Source organism: Xenia sp. Carnegie-2017, unplaced genomic scaffold (genome assembly GCF_021976095.1).
Source record: "Xenia sp. Carnegie-2017 unplaced genomic scaffold, XeniaSp_v1 HiC_scaffold_21, whole genome shotgun sequence".
Classification (NCBI taxonomy): Eukaryota; Metazoa; Cnidaria; class Anthozoa; order Malacalcyonacea; family Xeniidae; genus Xenia; species Xenia sp. Carnegie-2017.
In genome coordinates this window covers 3,960,882-3,979,948 of record NW_025813484.1, presented here as the reverse complement: position 1 = coordinate 3,979,948, position 19,067 = coordinate 3,960,882, and the positions used below count along the sequence as shown (strand labels likewise).

The 19,067-nt window shown below is 36.6% G+C and overlaps 3 protein-coding genes across 4 annotated transcripts; 2 read left to right on the top strand and 1 right to left on the bottom strand.

The window, feature by feature from the left end:
• The first annotated feature begins 692 nt into the window (after positions 1-692).
• Positions 693-2,267, top strand: LOC124444128 (BCL2/adenovirus E1B 19 kDa protein-interacting protein 3-like). 2 transcript variants are annotated; one of them, XM_046994711.1, is made up of 7 exons: positions 693-884; positions 1,003-1,138; positions 1,213-1,285; positions 1,460-1,536; positions 1,603-1,671; positions 1,748-1,828; positions 1,946-2,267. In XM_046994711.1, the coding sequence occupies exons 1-7, from the start codon at positions 821-823 to the stop codon at positions 1,989-1,991; spliced, it is 546 nt and encodes a 181-aa protein (XP_046850667.1). In that variant the 5' UTR covers positions 693-820; the 3' UTR covers positions 1,992-2,267. The 2 variants fall into 2 exon arrangements, with proteins under 2 accessions (XP_046850667.1, XP_046850668.1); XM_046994712.1 differs by having other exon boundaries at positions 1,748-1,849.
• A 762-nt stretch (positions 2,268-3,029) lies between these two features.
• On the bottom strand, positions 3,030-5,361 carry LOC124444127. Its single transcript, XM_046994710.1, has one exon. It carries the CDS (start codon positions 5,148-5,150, stop codon positions 3,366-3,368), a length of 1,785 nt encoding a protein of 594 aa, XP_046850666.1. The 5' UTR covers positions 5,151-5,361; the 3' UTR covers positions 3,030-3,365.
• Positions 5,362-10,231: 4,870 nt separating this feature from the next.
• LOC124444231 (hemicentin-1-like) lies at positions 10,232-13,306 on the top strand. Its single transcript, XM_046994817.1, has 4 exons — positions 10,232-10,829; positions 11,167-11,305; positions 11,466-12,233; positions 12,597-13,306. Exons 1-4 carry the CDS (start codon positions 10,329-10,331, stop codon positions 13,178-13,180), a joined length of 1,992 nt encoding a protein of 663 aa, XP_046850773.1. The 5' UTR covers positions 10,232-10,328; the 3' UTR covers positions 13,181-13,306.
• The last annotated feature ends 5,761 nt before the right edge of the window (positions 13,307-19,067 follow it).

Sequence of the window (19,067 nt, the reverse complement as noted above, 5' to 3'; positions counted from 1 at the left end):
ATCAACTTGGTTGACGAGCTTCGATACTCTTTCACGAATTATGTGAATTAATATTTTTTGGATTTTCTTTTAATCTATGAGGTTTTTCTATGTCGGTCAAGTTTGACTTGTGGTTCATCATCAAAAACAGAGACGGCTGAACACACCGGCCGGTCCAAAAGCAACCTGCATTTCTTTCAGTAAGAGGCATCCTCTTACTAAGAACTAAACACAAGCTTCTATTACATATTATTCTTTCACTTCCTGCAGTTCATACAAAATCTTTTTTGCAACTACTGCATCAATACAATACAGTTTTGTGGCGTTTCACCATGGGCCCGCTCACAACCTCAGCATCTAAAAACTTTCTCCAGAATCACGTCAAACATATGTACAAAATGTCGGGAATATGATAAGGACAGGATGACCGCACCCCAACTATCAAATAGGGCAGGCTGGCCCCCTTCAAAAATTTAGTTTTTAATTTCAAAAGTGGTTGTTTCCTATCTCGTCTTTTTTATATAATCACAAAAATAAACTTTTTATCCGAAGCTGATTTACACGTGAAAACAGATTTGCATTTTTCGGAAACTTCTTTATGTCTAGCAACGTTTCATCGGTGAAGTACCATAAAAAAATGTTCCAGTTTCTATAGAGATCAACTTTGCTCAGTCGCATAATAAATTCATTTTACTTCTCTGACGTCACGACACAACAGTAAACAACGCAATTATATTTATAATTATATACGTTGTCTTGTAAATGAAAGTCAAGAATTAGAATTTGTTTCGTTTCTCGGTGTGATATAACAATACGTATCTTGTTTGTAACGATCGTAAGGATGTCTGACAAAGACTCGGGAAGCCAGAATGGCAGTTCCGAGTGTAGCAACGATTCACTGAATGGTGCGTCATATCAAACTCAAGAAATTTAATTAGAGTCGAGAGTGACAAAAAAACTTTTCGTTAGAGAATAGCTATTGCTGTAAAATAGATGTAATAATGGTACAATATACTTTAATAGGATCATGGGTTAAACTGGACGAGACATTTAGGTGTGGGAATGAGCGTCCATTTTCAATCCATAATGGTGAAATGGAAAATCTTCTGGCTGAAGCTGCAGATGATAAAATATCTACAGATCGCTCCCAAGAGCGGAGGTTTGGAATTAGTATGATATTTTGCGTCAGTCGTCTCCGTTTATATCAATCAATATTTTCATGACATTGTATAGTTTGTGTTCGACTCCAAGCGAAGAAAGGACGACATTGAATGACATAGAGGCTCAGCAGAAATTAGATTCAACCGTAAGATTTACTATAAATTGTTTGCAAAAGGATATTTTAACACGTAGAATGTATATTGAAAGGAATGAAGAAGCAATTTCTGGTAGGCCCTTCTATGGCCAGACATGCACTTTATAGATATATAATATAGTGTTGATAACCTAAAATCCAAGTGTTTATTTCTTGTTCATATAGAGGTTACCTAACAAAAATGCATGTGATCAAAATTGGATCGAAAATTGGGCTAGTCGTGTGGAACCTCACCCTCCAAAGTAATTGCAATTCCTCTATACTTTTGACAATGCATATTGGGTCATATAAAATTTTATACCTTGTAGGAAATGGCGTCTAACTTACCCATACAAAAAGCAAAATCATAAATCTACCAAGGTTTCGATGGTTAAGAGGTTTGAATGACAAACAATGCATCAACTGATATATTGTTAGTTTAGACTACGAGACTTTTCTTTTTCATTTTTGTAGGGAAAGAAAAGCTTTTCATGTTGACATTTACATCTTTTTACCCACTGTCTTGTTGACACATATACTTGCATTAGGGATCGGGTGAGTACACAATAGGATTGGGTGAGTATGCTAGGTGATTTAATGTGTCTGAGGATTACATAAGATGACCAATTTAAAGTTTTAAATTCACCATGAAAATTTTTTTTGTTTTTAAAGATTTTATGTTGGAAGACAAACTTCATCTGGCACCATGGCAGCCTGATGATTTCAGTGTTTATATTTTGACTATCATGCTTTTTATTTTGTGCCAAGTTCAAATTGGCATTGTTGAGAAACTCCATTTGGTTCACAGAAGTTGATATTCAAGATTTACACAAAAAATTGTTAAAAGTAAATTTTGATAGCTGAAATTTCTAGGGAGGATTTGGTTCCATCACATTAATGTAGATAAAATTAATTTCATTGGGTAAATGTCTGTAGATACGACAAATCATAAAATTTATAATGTAAGGATGCATTCTTTTTTTCAAAATTTGTAGAATTGTGTGACGTGTTTTTGTTGTATGGTACTTTGATTACTCTTGTAAGGGACGCGAAATTTGTATAACGTATGAATCATTCACAGTTTCTTTTTAGTATTTGCTGCCAATTCTAATGACGAGCAATTCAAACAAACTGCCCAAAACCCTCGGTGGTCTGACCAATAATTTCGAAGCACAGCTTTCACAATTACAACTTTCTTAAAACAAAATATCAGCGAAACAAATCGTGCGCTAAGCTGTTGTAAAAACACTGGGTCTTTGAACGTATATGGTGTGGATTGTTTCCAACTATTCAAGCTACGCTACCAGTTAAGAGGCTGTGACCGACTGTCAAAAAATAAATTTCGCCTGGTAATCATGGATTCACACTTGCACTGCAATGGTGACGTGATTTAGACCCCCTCCCATCCCTTTCCAAATGATTGCGAAATCCCATTTATTTAACTAAATCCCATTCTTCGTGACAGACTGGCCACAAAGAGGGGGCTTGGGGGCTTGACCCCCCCCCCTCTCACCTCCCCAAGATAAAGATTTTGATAACATGAATATATTTTAGCCTGTCTTGAGGCAAAGTAAGACGCAGTAAATTTAGTAAATATAAGTCGTAGCCCCAACCCCCAAAATTGTAACTGCTTATAACGGCGCATCCATAAAATGAAATAAACTAAACAAAAAAAATTAAAATGCATATGTTTACGTGGAAATCTACACTGTTGTGACTGATAATTCAAAAGTTTAACATAAACATTTGAAGTTTCTTTATGCGGCAGCTGAAGTATAACTGTGAAAAAGACATTTTAATATCATAATATAATGCTAGCTTTATCTTCTTACACACGGGAGTTTATTAATAACTCAGTGTCCCAAAAAATGTTACACTATGGTATAATGCGATGATAAGCTAACTTTCTTTCTTCAAAAGACGTGAACTTTGATATTGGTCTTCACGTTCAAAAGCGCAGTTTTATTTGAAAAATTACATATCTAAGTAACTAAAAGAGTAAGCCAAATTCTGTAAACAGATTTGAAATCTCCTTATTATCCAACATTAAATCATGCAAATTGACCGTTTAAAGTTTGAGGATTTGACATTGTTACATTTGAAGCATAATGACTTTGTCGTCCTTGACCAAAGCGATGGGTCCGTTAGGATGTGAAATCAAAATTAAATCTCTTTTTGGGAACAGATGTGTATGTCCACCAGGTATGTCAAACCGATTGAGTAATTCACCAACGGTTGATAAAATAAAAATAGCAATAGAATAGACCTTTTGAAATCTATTTCCCTTTAACAAACTCACCAGAATTGTTTCGTTGACGTAATTAAAAATGAGCGTGAAATGGGTCCAGTCCCCTCGGTTCAATGTTGCTTCTAGCTGAAGTGAGCGTTTTACCTTGCCGTCCATTGTGAGCATGTACAGAAAAATTTTGTCGACGCCGTTTTTCCAAAAAGCAAAAATGATTTCATTTTTATTCGAAACGGTAAAGCTGCATTGATCGTTGAATCCGTCAGGTCTTGCATTTTTGAATGGTAAAAGAAATTTACTGTCTTGTCTGATGTTTGTGGTATCACAAATGTACATAGTTTCCTGGTACTCGCAATAGACGAGAACGAACATGCCATTTTTGGTGACCCTCATATGAATGTGAAATAGCTTTGTGTCGATTAATTGAAGAAATTTTTCCCCTTTCACTTTGCCATTTAAATCCAAAGTTAATAATTTGTATCGACATGAATCGTTTAGAAAGCGCGACCTTATTTCCAGGAGAAAATGCACGTTGTCGTTTTCATCCACAGAAAAGGATACCATGACATTTTTGGTGCCGTCTTCGTTTTCAGATGAAATTTCGCAAATCAAATCTTCTTCGCCACTTCTTCTCGTGACAATGACACCGTTAGTGTTGTTATCGATGGCTTTTGATAAGATTTCTCCTTTGCTGCTTAATGCACGGGTGGATCTAAAAACCTTGTCAAACTTTGAGTACCAAGGAGCAAGCGCTTGAGTTTCATCAAGTTTAGCCTTCAGTTCGAGGTCATCCAATAATGGATGATAAAATTCTCTACCGTTCTCAATCATAGGCCAGTTAAATAGACCCATTTTTATATTTGTAAACCTTGCGACAAGATCATACAACAACTCGTTCATCATTTGTATTGAATTCACAATGCCATTTCTTTTCTTCTTGTAAACGCCCGCTCGTAACCGAGATCTAATTCCTTTGCCAGCGTCTAACCATACAAAAAACATCGCTTGTACGGCCGTCAAACTCTGTAATTCTTTCAAGTAGAGCAAACAATCATGAGCGGCTGCATCTGGGTCGTCTAAACCTTCGAGGATTCTGCTCGCAATGCGGAGTTTGCTCGCCATCATTCTCTCTTCTGTGCTCAGCGCTGCGTTGTTAAAAGCTTCCGTTGCCAATCTCTTTGCTTCTTTCAAAGACTCGTTCGCGAGCTTGTAACGTTTCTCTGAAGCGATTAGCAAGCTCCCCATAGCTTCAGAAAGTTCAAACGCTGCTTTTAAGGCGTCCCTTTCAGCTCCATCGCCTGGAACCAGCTTAATTTTCGTTGCTTTTGCACCGTCAACATCACACTTGTCTTTTGCTAATGTTCTTTCATGCTGGGCCGATTTACCAGATGTATCCAGAGACATGTACAATCTGTTAACTCCTTCTTTGAAAAAGCTGAGACTGGCTAGAAGATCCTTTCTCGATATCCCGTCTAGTTTTGTTTTGATATCTTCAATCTCGCGAACTATGATCTGACGGCATACTTCATCGTTAAGGTCGCCTTCGTTTAGTTTGTCTGCCGTATAATCTCGTAGTTTTTCGCATATCAAACCGAGTGTACAGTTCACTAAACCATTCAATATTGCAGACATCGTGACTTGAACCCGAAATTGTCACTAATTCGTACGACGAGTCGTCCGAGTCCCGGCCTTGAATCCAATATTGCTTGTATACACGACGAGTTTACAAATGACTAATTTTATGTACCACTTAATTTACAGAGGACGAGACTTGCATAAGTCGAGATTTATCAGTTACACGAGATCTAATTATATTAGCATATAGAAGACAAGACTCACTTATATAGACAGGAGATTTATATGGAAACTTACTGAAAGGGAGAAATTTTTAAAGCACTTTCGTGTATAACGTATCGGAAATGTGTTTTAAAGACGAAACGTCATAAACAAAAATCTTTTTACTACAAATCTTTGTAATGGCACTACATGTTGATATTGAGCTATTATATTCATTTTGAAATTTCCCTTTAATCACGACCATTTATTACAGTATAACTAATAAGTGAAAGTTGTCCAGCCTGAAATAAAGAGGCTTTTAACTGTAAATATGGAACTAGAGTATTTTCTACCAGTGGCGTGCGGTGACCGAATTTAATAGGCAAGCGCTGGGGGTGAGGTTCGCGGCAAGCCGTCTAGGGGGTCTGGGGGCATGCTCCCCCAGAAAATTTTTGGATTTTGAAGGCTACTGGAGCGCATTTCCCGCGATTTCTGGGAGTACTTTGTCGAAAAAAATGTATCTGTCATGACTGAAACAGTATTGAAAAAATCTAAAAAATTCAAAAACTTTTATAGAGTATATATCACAATTACGGTTTAAAAGTATTACATGTGGTATTGTGATATAAAGTCGTTTTAAGTAAATGGCTACGCGTGCATTTCTATTGTAGTGAAGAAGTAACAGAACGAAATAGTCCAAAATCCTACAACAGATTTACTTAAATGCAAATTCCATCCGTCTTTCCTTTGCGCAAAACTCCTTTATAACGTCCTCATAGAATCGTGGCTCCCCCTGCAAACTTACCAACATCTCCTTCTCGATTGAAATTGTAGCCAATGCAGAAAGTCGCTCTTGCCCTTGTGTACTGCGAAGATACGTTTTGATACGCTTGAGAGCCGAAAAGGATCTTTCTGCAGAGGACGTACTTGGCATAGTAAGAATGAGCTGACACAATCGGTACACCTCAGGAAAACAGGCTTTCAAGTCAAGTTCGATTATTTTTGATATCATATCAAAAACAGGTTTCGATTTGAGCTCGGCAGATGCGTATACAACGATTAGTTCACTTTTTAGTGCTTGAAGATTAAAGAATGTTCCATATGAATCTTGCAACGATTGCAGCTCTCGTTCGGGAAAATTCCGGCTGTACAATTCGTGCTTTGAATGATCCAACAAAGAAACGAATGCTCTGCTGTTTAAGACTTTCGAATCTAGAGTCAATCTGCACGACAATGGTATCGACTACACAGAAAAACATTTGACGGAAGGACGCCTTTACATCCTCTTCACTTTGCCCGCGTTTCAGTGCTACTTTGACGATACTTGACGTAAAATTCCAATAATCTACGAATTTTGTTCGTTGTTCTTGAATCTTATCTTTCGTCTCGCGAACTTTCGTGACACAGAAGACAATATCGAACTGCTTACTCTGAATGATATTATACTTTATAATTACGTAAAACTACTCAAATTTCAGGTACATTATCCGCTGTGTAATAACTGCACCTTCTTTAACCAAATATATAAAAAGCCTGTAAATAAATTCTAACACATAGAACACTCACGACTGTTGTAAATAACTTCTTCGCTAGTGAATAAAATAATCACAAAATTTAATAGCGTTCTAGTACATTGAGCTCACGTTCGGAGCTCATACGAAAGACTTGTATACAACGCTAAAATCTACCGGATACAAATATCAAAACTACTACGCAAAAGGAAGCTCTTGTCAATATCATAATCTTGTATTACATGCTACAGATAATATCTTCTACATACATAAATTGCAAGACAATAGGCGCGAAATGTATTGTAGCAGTCGTGATTATAACAATTAAGAACAGCCAGTTTCGCGCACAAAATTGGCACGGTGTGTTGCAAACTGAGGCCATGGCGTTGTTTAATGTTTATATTTTGGTATAATGACGTCATGGCAACGTGTTCTCCCGTTCTTCAAAATGTGTCTGGCACTAACTCGTACGTTTCAGAATATCGGAGAGTCGTGTTTATTATTTAGTATCTTGTACCTTTTATTTTTAGTCATTAATTTACGAATTCAACGACACAAGACTGACAAGAGCATAGTGTTTTGGTCATAATGCTAGTCATACTTTACCACAACACACGTTTGCGTGCATTTCGATATCTCTGCAGACTGCGGCCCCTGCTTGTTTACGCACATTGTGCGCAGAAAATAATAAAATAACCAGTAAAGCACCTACTACTTTGAATTAGAAATCAGAACATTACCTTTCGCTCTCAGCCATCTTTTAATAAACGATAACATTAACGGCGTGAATAATTCGGATGTCCAATGTGTTGAATATACGAATATTATTCGCGCGCTGATATGTGTTTAAAATTGCGAGCGTACAAGACTGTTGACCAATCGCTATCAAGCGGCGCCCTTAGAAGCGCCGCTTGCCTTTTCTCGATATTCCTCGAATAAGAAGCCTCCAAATCTAGATTACGCTATGAGTGAAGACTACAAGCGAAGGTTTACTCTGAAATGTTTTTACAATCTTGCCTAAAGGTAATCATTTCCCCTGTAGGTTTAGCGGGAATTTGCCCAGCAATGGGCAAATAGCCATGTAATTAAGTTCGATGTTGTCTGAATTTGATTAAATTCGCTATGTTCAAATGTTCAAATTGAGCTCCGAAGGCAAGCGCGCTTGCCTTGGTTAATAAATAAGAAATTTTTAAGGTGTATTTAATCCACTTGACTGATCTTACAAGTGTTGCAAAGTGAAACCGAAAACCACGACAGTAAATCGCGTATAAATAGCAAGCATTTCAACTGTAAAGACAATTTAGACAAAAGATTACATTGACATTGTTTAGAACAGAAAAATTTAAACTGATTTTGCTCAGAGATTGATCCAAAAAATTTTTGTTCGGTAAAATGCTTAGGCAAGCGGCGCTTGCCTACGCTTGCATGACCGCACGCCACTGTTTTCTACACGTGAAGAAAATTTAGCAATCCCAATACACTCTGATTCTTCTGAAATTTTTCTTTGTGGAACACTGGCTGAATGATATCATGAAAATTCCTGGAATCACACTGATGCTGGGCCGCTGTGATACTATTCGTTGGTTGGGATAAAAAATTTTTTGACTTTGGTTGGCGTGATAGTTGTTTCTGTAACCATGCAGTACCGTTAAGTGGAGCACCGTAAAAACCAAAATTAAGCCTGCTTAAAATCTCTGTAAAAGCAAGGATTAATTTGCTACCTATGTCTGAATGATAATTCTTTAATGACAAGCCAAATTAATATGGTGGCTGTAGCATCAATCATTTCAAATGCAATTTTTTCTGCTTTCACGGCAAGTACTTTGTCTCATGGCTCACTAAAATATCATTTAAGGTTTTTTTTAACAGCACAAATGGTTGTCAACAGGGCATTTTGCAAATTAATTGCTATATTCGTCACGTTTCTTTCACGGCATCATTTAGAAGACAATTCCAAAATTCATGGTTCACCCTCTAGGTATCTAGGTTAAACGCAATTTTGAGGTCGTTTATGTGTACAGAAAATGGCTTTTAATGTCCGTGGTCTAGTTCTGACTTTAAGACAAGGTTCTTGCCTGCAAAGCCCGTCTGAATTAACTGTCATGCGCGTGTTCGCCATCAATATCCTTTTTATTTTCCGTTTCATCGACATAGTAGTTGCCAAATAAACTCAAAACACCTCAAAAATTTACCTTTAATATATTTTGATTAAAATCTTTTCGATCTTCACCACTGCGTTTTTGCACTGGCTTTGGGGGATTTTCGCACTCTTCGAGGCAGTTTCTCCAGGGGCTCTGGTCTCACCCACAATATCATCGGGCGAAACTTCACGATCCCTTTTGAGGAATTTTTATATTCGACTGTCCTTCATTCTTCGGACAATTTTCAATAACAACTTCATTTGTTCAGTTTATTTCTTCATGGATTGAAGAAATTTGCTGAGGTTGCGTTATAATCAAACGAAACCTGCCTATGAATTTGGAAAATTGGTCAACGCTAGTTTCTGCATGGTCAGTCGTATCCATCAAAACAGTTGACGTATATATTTCAATCCAGTAATTTGCAGTAAAAAACGATTAAAAAATAATGTTACTTATCTCAACCATGTAATGCGATGTCCAATGGGAGCCTTTCACTTCCTAGCAGCAAATTTTAAAAATGCAATTTTCGTGCTACGCTAAAAACTTCATGCAAAATTTTTTTGAAAACTTTTCATTAAATACGTAACTATTAAATACGTAATTATTTCATTAAAACAAGCGTTGTCGCAGTTGGTGATATTGCAGTAAATTGCTAAATGATTGTGTTTAATTTACACAATACTTAATGCAATGTAATCTAACTAACGTTTTGATTCTAAATCTATAAACTATATTTTCGAAAACTCTCCTGGCTGATACAAAAATATTTCTTGCAAGTGGTTTTGTGAAATATTTCATGGCAGCAGAGCTTCTTCCAGAGGCGGAGAGTCTATTTTCATCCCTACTTGCTATCACTGCAATATAAAAACCAGCGTAAATGATTGAATGCGAGCCAAAATATTCTCATGGGTCTCCCACCCCCACCTCCCAAGTCCATCGTTTTGCTTTCGACAGTCATACACTCTCCCTTGTTAAGTCATCAGCCAGTTTTCAACTGCATCACCGACCCATCTTTATAGAATGCAGACATTAACATGTGAAGACGAATGACGTAGAAAACGATAACATGGCTATTGATTTCCATACCTCTATATAGGAAGGTAAGATTTCCAATTTTAGACGTTCGATCTCCAGCTTAGCTTCCCGTTGATATATTTTGAAAAACGCATTCGGTACGTTTGATGTTCGGTAGGCCATCGGGCGAAGGGTTAATATTGCTCTATTGTGGCATCATTCATCGCCGACATTCTATTGTTTCTATATACAAAAGCCGTATATATTACGTTTCAGTCTGCCCCAATTCACTCATCGGTTGGCGAAAAATCGCCAGGACAAAACACGCAACAACTGGCGAGGTTTTTGGGCAAACTCGAGCAAATACAATGTCCCGTTTCTTCACAATAACTTTGGCCACGCTCGTTATTATTTCATCAAACGACAGTCCTTTTGGTAGGAGATTTTTGAGACGTTCTCGGCAAAAGCGTGCACCGTTAGATACAAGATACATGGACATAGTAAGAGAGGCACTGCATTCTCTTGCGGTGAACAAGGAAAATAACCACAACTTTCTTCGCGCAATTCACGAAATCGAGAAAGCCCTGTCGAGCATGCAAGCAAGAAAAGCATTGCTCGCATTGGATGAGGAAGAATCTCGAAAATTCATGAAAATCTTAGAACTTTCCGCCAAGTCAGGAAATATCAAAAACTTTCGCGAAGTTCTTGGCCGTGTACTGCTTCAAAACTTAACGCGATTGCACAAAATGATCATCGGAGCTACGGACGACGCAAGAGCACTTTTGGACGGAGCGAAAGCATTTTTGAATAACATTAAGGCGAAAATAGGCCGAGAACAATTTGAGAATCTCGTTAGCATAAATGGCGAGGTAATTTGCATCAATTAACTTTTAACTATAAATTGCTATCTCGGGTTTTTTTAATCCATTCATTATATTTTTAATGTATAATTTGAGAACTGTTTGGGTTTTAACCAACAGGCATGATTCACAAAATATTATCACTAACGGCTAGTAAACTAGCGTCATGAAATACTTCTTATGAGTGAAGACTACAAGCGAAGGTTTACTCTGAAATGTTTTTACAATCTTGCCTAAAGGTAATCATTTCCCCTGTAGGTTTAGCGGGAATTTGCCCAGCAATGGGCAAATAGCCATGTAATTAAGTTCGATGTTGTCTGAATTTGATTAAATTCGCTATTTTAAGGTAACCCTGGTGTTTGTGATTGACTCGACTGGTAGTATGAAAGAAGATATCATTGCAGCCAAGGCAATCGCTCAAGAAATCATTTTTCACAAAAGGATAGTGCCAGTTGATTTCATTTTATCGACGTTTAGGGATCCAGGTAAAGTATAAGCTAGAGTCTGTATAGTCGTGCAATCTCGACGGATACATCAGCCTTTATGGTAAAGAAAACCTTTCATACGCAAGCCGTATGAAAAGACCAACTCGAGTTATAGCGTATTGGTTGTATTGTTTTAGTGTAAACGAAAGATTATTTTTAGATGTCGATCCTGTTGTGTATCACGACGAAAACCATCTCCATGATGCAGTAACAGCCATCGAAAACATAACTGCTGACGGAGGAGGCGATTGTCCCGAGATGACTTTCCAAGGAATACTCGAAGCTCTATACTACAGTCCAATACCTGGATCCGCCATGTACGTATTTACAGATGCCTATGCAAAAGACGACACGATTGAAAATATAGAAACAGTGAGCGCATTAGCGATAGATCTCGGTATATCAATATACTTCTTCACAAGTGGCGATTGTGGTGGACATTCGGAAAAGATGGCCAGATTCAAGCAGGTTTCTCAAGCCACTGGAGGACTCGTGTTTCCGTTGCATAGTTCAAAAGAAATAAAGAAATTGTCGACACTCGTCAAAGACAACATCGAAGGCGAAGCGACAGTGGATCAAAACGCAGTCGACGAGACAACGGAGAAACACTACAACATCGTCGTTGATGACACCATTACAAAGATGGTCGTCACGGTCGTGATGTCGAAAGCGAGGCAAAATATCGAGCTATTATCTCCAAACGGTGTGAAACAAAATGTGACCAAGCGTTTTTACATGAACGCCATTTTCACCGTCAAAAACCCGACGCCGGGGAACTGGACACTAAAAGTACCGTCGACGGCTGGTGATGTCGAATATCAAGTGAAGACGATAAGTAAATTAAATATCGACTTCAACTATTATTATTTCAAGTATCTGCCCAGAATGAAGAACAAAAATCATATCCCAGTGGCGCATCCTTTACTAGGTATGTTATTTCATCGTATATACGTAGAGGTGCGCACCCTTCGTAGCCTTGGTGGCCAAAGCGGTTGCAGTAGGGGTGCAAATTTCCCTCCAAAATACAAACAAACCAAATAATTAAGCAAAAGAAAGTGTAGTTAGTGTTCAATGGAGCTCACTTCCCGAAAAATCTCCCAATCATGATTGAACTGAAACAGAACATAACAAAAACAGTTTGACATGTTACGACCACAAGTAACCACGAAAATCTAATCCACACTAGAGCACTCCTCAAAAAAAACATCGTGGATCCCCCTATCCCCCCCGGTTACTTCAACAAAAACTTCCATTTAAGACTTGAAACTTCCATTTTTTGATACGATTTCAGGTGAATACACAATGGTGATGATAACCGTTCAAAAAATGAAAGAAATAGACAACACATCTTTGTCTGTCAATGTCTTGTACAAAAATGGAACTAAAGTCGAGGGATTTCAGATGCGTCGAGTGGGCGACAGCGAAATCCGTTACATCGCAAGGATCAAGGTTGACGAGGGCCCGTATCGCCTGCAGTTAGTTGGGATGACAAAATCGGGAAGTCAATTCACCCGGCTTTCTCAGTCGTATGACGAAGGAAAACCGTTCCGTTTGAGATTAGTTTACGGGCGGAAATACGTGTTGCCTTTAGGGAAAAGCGTCAATCTTATTCTCTCGATAGACAACCCGTCAATGAGGAAATATGACTTCGACGTGAGCGATAGTTTTGGTTATGCAATGGATGTGACGCCTCAAGGAAGATACACGAGAAATGGAAGACCACGGCATTTCAAACTGAGGTTTAAGGTTCCCATGAACGCGACAGAACACATCAACAAAACAAATCGCGTGGTTATTAAAGCATTTGAAAAGCAAACCCGTATTGTTAGCACCGTGATTGCTCAATTGCTTGTAACACCGACGAATTTAGACTGACAAAACTCCGCACCACTGCTAAAACGACTAATAAAGATAGTGAATGAAGGTATAGCAAAGAGAGACAACTCCCATTCAACTAGCACGTATATATACGTTAAATATGAAAAGCAGAATTTCTTAGAAGCCTGAGGATGTTTGTTCGCACGCCGTTTAGCTTAAACGATGGACGAGTAAAACGTAACATTCTTTTTTACATGACAAGGAAAACACAAACACCTGTATTCCAAAATCTCGCTCACTCCAGTGATTTAGAGCCCAATCGCATAGATGCCGGTTAGCACTATTTTCCACCCAGCAAACCGCCCTTTACTTTGAAATATAATATTTTACACAATATAATATTTTACACAATCTAATATTTTACACAATATAATATTTTATATAATATTTTACACAATCGTCGAAAAACGACATATTTTCCAGCCTGGATTATAAGTTTATAACTTAAGGTGGTTGCATGAAAATTTATACTGCAACATTTATCTGTAAATATTTTCATATGTTGATATTAAAAACTGTATTATAAAAATATAAATTACTCGCCATCTCAAAACGACCTAGCACCAGTGCATGCATGGTTTCCTTTTAGCTTTTGGTTCTTTCCCATTAGCCGCCATCTTTAATTTATTTCCGATTGTGTAAAGTAAAGGGCGGTTTGCTGGGTGGAAAATAGTGCTAACCATAGATGCCTAACTACCGCACAAGGTGAGGCCATTGAGCTCTATAAGACCTGGAGGGGCAAAGGGGCCTGGACCCCGTGGTCAAAAACATGGCGGTAATGGCGGATTTTGGTTGTCAAAACTTCCAGAGCCCTCTATTAGTAAGAGTTGGGACAAACGGTCTGGGGCGAGCGCGGAGCCGCCATTTTGGTTCCTACTTGCAAAGTTAAACTATAATAATACTATTGAAAATTGGGTTTATATGCAAAAGAAGAAGGCAATTTAAGCTTATTCCATGGTAGTATCAAATATATTAGGAATAATAGCAAGCTCTTTGCGTTTTTTTAACGATTTGCGGCAGACCTGATTTAATTTCATTGGTTTGAGCTTTGTTTGCGGTTTACTAGTTCGTGCTTCAAATTGATCGTGACCCATTGTAAGAAGTATTTTTCGTACGTGAACGTGTTTTCTCGGCTTATGTTCCGACTCTGTAACAAGTTTTCAAGATCTTTAAGCTTGGTGGCAAGCGGCAATGTTATCCTGGCATCAGTGTTATCAAATACTTGGACAAGACTTTGTTCGAAACTTCGAATCATAGTAATCATGCAGTTTTGGTCCGGAGAGATTTGTGTTCAAGATTTGTAACAATTCAATGGTAGTGAGTGGTTTATGCACCCCAATTTGATCCAAACATGACATTTTTTATTCTGAAAGATCACAAAATTTTCTTGCTCAGAATTAACTTTTGCTCAGAAAATGACAGAATTAACTTTTTAGTTATTGAAATATGCAATGATTTGACCAAGATGCATTTGGCCTTAAACGTTTTATTCCTTTATATGAAGTTATTTCACCTTTATCACTTTATAAAGTATTAAAGTTTATTTCTAATAAAGTTTGTTAGGGATTCTGCTGAAAATTTTGGTGAAGCATTTCTTTAAAATGAATATATTATTTCTATAATATGAAACATTTCTATTGTTGAAGAACAGTCTGTTTGCTATAAATGCTACTGTTTGTAGTCTTTTATACAGCATATGAGTCTGATCCAATCTTAATTTAGCAAAGAGTTAAATTTATTGGTTGAGGAATAACAAAACTTCTATATGTGTTTAATGATCAAACTGGGGTGTGTTGGAGGGAGCTCAGCCCCGTTTGTTCAAATTCTATGCCTTGTATTGCCAGTGAAATATATATATCAAAAAGCTAGCACCACCTAAATATATATCAGAAAGCCAGCAATATTTTAATATATATGAGAAAGGCAGCAACAGTTGTAATATACATTAAAAAGCCCAAATAGCTGAAATTATGGAGATATGCCTCTGTGATCTTATAAACCAAAACCTACAATTAAAATATCATCAACAAGTCTAGAAGAGAAGTAATGTTCTACTTTGAGCTACAGAAGTAGGGTACATTTGTACAATTCAATACCAAAAATATATTGTACTCAGCTGTTTCATTGAATATCCTAATTATAATTACTTCATTTTTAAATGATGAACTAAAAATACAAAATACAACATGGAAAATCATAAGAGTTTCTGTGATTTGGTGTAGTTGTTTTAGTGTGGAAGTGGCTGAGAATTGAGAGGTTTGTAGATAGATCAATTTCAGAACATAATGAGAAATCATCTTCGATTAAAAAACAAGCTTTGGAGTAAGAAAACTATTGAAACTGCATCAGCACAAACTTTCCAATGTTATTTGGCCCAAAAATGTTTCTCTACTTGAGTCAGTTAATTGAACCTTATATCAAAAGCAGTTCAGCACAACAATCACCATGCGCAATCAAATTTCGTAAGTTCGACGTAAAGGCATTTCTTTCATTTTTTTCGTAATCCTCGATTTATGCGATATGTAATGACATTTAGTAGCCTTCAACAATCAGTTATTACACACTTATCCATAAAAAAACGCAATATTATCTCAAAATACTGTATTACTAGCAGCAATTGCTATATAAACACAAGCTAAAATTTCAAAACTAGGAACCAAAATGGCGGAAATTGATCAGGTGATCAATATTGCCCAATCAACGTAAGCTGAACGGATAACAATCATTGAGTTCTATAATAACTGGAGCGGCTATCTTTACTGGGGCGAGGTCGCCAAAAAAATGGCGGCCAACGGACGTATTTCCGCTGAAATGATCGCTTTGCAGAAAAATAATATTCTCGACCTCCCCCTGGTGTCTATAGTAAATTATAAAGAATTTTTCAAAAACAAACACGATATCACAGAATATGGATATCGTTAGTTCCATATTCTGTGACGATTCTTTTTTGGCATTTCTTTTATAATGCCAACACTTCAATCGTTCAATTGTTGGATGTCGTAGTTTCCACAAAAAGGTACATATCGCTTCCCACAGGTGAGGTAGTTGTTTGTTTTGTTAGTCCGTCAACGATTGAAAAGCAATTATACATGCACTTGAAAAGCCATAAAATACATATTAAAGATCGTATTTTTTTAAGACTGACTTGAACGCCAAATATACTGATGTTTTCCTGTTTTTGTCTATAAATTTCTGCATACTTTTCTGTCATTTGTTAATGCATGAAATCGTAAATTTACCTATCTATTTGCAAAATAGTTTCCCTAAAGCAAAAAAGACCCTGCACACATTTTGCTCTGTGAAAAGTATCAAGAAGAAATGATCAGCCCCAACAGTACCTATGATTTGGAGCAGAGCTTGTTATGTTGTATTTGCTGACAACATGCAGGGAAGACCAAGAAGTAAAGATGACTGGAAGATGTTATTGATCAGGCAGAGTCTTAAAAATGATAATGCTGTAAAGATAATTGATTTATTGTCTGCCTTATCCAGAGTTATTTAATTTGATCATGGTCAAATTCTATGGATGGAGACAATGGATTCACTAATGATGCCTTGAATGCTTTGAAGTTGAAGTTCATGAACCAAAAAAGATGGCAAGAAGGTTGTGTGTTTTGATGCTTAATTAAATGTCAATTCACAACATATAAAATGGAAAGGCCATAAAATTTGTGTCTATGTAAACATTTGTACTGAGATTGATGATGACTTGATGCAGATGTGAAGCATTAAACTGAATAAGCCATTGGTTTTTATATAACATAATGTTTAAATCATGGCATATCTTTATCAAAATATTTTAGTTGAGTGTTGTTTAAATGTTACTAATATCTAATGCACTATACTGAAGCATTAAAGATTCAGTGATGAAACCTTTAAATTTACTGTACTGTATATTTCTTATATATTTCTTATATTTCTTTAAGAAACAGTTTGAGCTTATTTACCTATTAGAGTACAGAATGGGGATTTATCATATGCATCATTGCTGCTTTTTTAAAGAAAAGTTTTTCACTTTTCAAAGCTTTTCAACAAATTTTTTGCTTCTTATTTCTTATCATGAGATTGATGATATAGAGGTAATATAATCCAATAACTTTCTAATTTCTAAAAAGCTTTTAAGCTTCTAGCATAAAAGTACACTATAGGAATGTAATTCATTTGGTTATATTGCCTTGCTATGACATATCTACTTGCACTTCATCATTCTTGTATGAACAAAACACCAGATGTGGATACTCAGAGAACAAAATGCACTACCAACTGCTTATGAAATTTATTATTGAGGTGAAGACTGTGTTAATCATTCAAATTATAGTGCACTTATATTGCAAATATAGGAAAAACAAAACAAAGTGAAAAAGAAAGGTAGAAGTATTAAAACTACAAATGAATTATAAACACCATTGGAAGCATAAGTGTTTTGATGATTATTTGCATTTTGCCCAATTCATATATCAATACAACAAAATCAAAATGTGCTACAACTTCACAAGTATTTGATGCAGTTGCACTTCAGAACATCACAAAAAGGTTACTTAAAGTAATTTCTACACAATATTGTTTGTTTTATTTACCAAACCTATGCAGACTTGAGTCTTTTTGAAATTTCATATGAAACTCAATTACAGAAAATCCGTAAATATCCAGAGATTTAATATGTACTTTTTTAAAGAAACAAGTAAAAATCCTACAATTGTGGCGAAAAAAGCCATTGCCCATTGCATGAAAAGAAGCAAAATAGCAATGATAACAAATAAGCTGACTTCTCTCTCGTGAACCGTGGAGATGAACTATGATATACTTTTTTGTATAGACTAAAGAGTTTAATCGATCAAACAAGTTTGACGCTGGTAAGAAAACGACGCATATCTGCATTCATACATGTGTAACCGATATATAGGTCTTTCATCGATAGTTATAAATGCATCCTCGTAGCAGCAGATAACTGACAACCACAGTTGACTCGCTGTTATGAATTTAAGGTTTTTACCTTGATTTTCAACAAAAAATTGCTTGCCGAATCCCAAATACACACATACATTTTCCTCACTCTTGCCTCAGGAGGGAGTGGGAAATTGTGAAATTTTCGGAAAAGCGGTCAATTTCGGTAAATCTCAGCGGCAACGGACGAAATCCGCCATGTTTTTTACAACATCAGATATCTAAGGCCGAGCTTGAGATAGCCGCTCCAGTTATTATAGAACTCAATGGTCCCAACCATTGAGCTCTATAAGACCTGGAGGGGCAAAGGGGCCTGGACCCCGTGGTCAAAAACATGGCGGTAATGGCGGATTTTGGTTGTCAAAACTTCCACTTTGAGAAAAATTTTTAACATTCGCTCCTCCCGAATCGGAACTCTATTACTGCTTATATCAATGACAACCAGCGAAAACAACCACGATACCGTAAGCATAAAATATTGAAAATAATGCTTCAGGTTTTGTGAAATAGACACACACATTTAAATGAGGTAAATCTACTGTAAAATAACGTATATGTTGTCAAGTAATGCTTTAGCTATGTTAGAAATAAATATCAAACGGCATTCTTTACACTGTCAGTGTGTCGTTAAGCTTTAATGCATAATCCCATGCGCAATACTTGTGTTTTTGACTATTTTTTAACAGCTTCGTGCAACTGTCTTTCTTGAATAGATGGGTAAATATTAGTTAAAATGTCCAAAAAGGAGTTAGAAAAAGTTAGCTTACCCCTACGACTTAAGTCGACTGGAAATATATTATAAGTAGGTATGTATTTTTTTTTTAGTTTTTTTTTGGTAGGATTGATTCTGGGTGTCTTATAAGGTATTATGATATTCTGATAGATCTACTGAGAACTTATGAAGAAAATATCTCGAGCTAGGAGAGCAAAAGAACGAAAT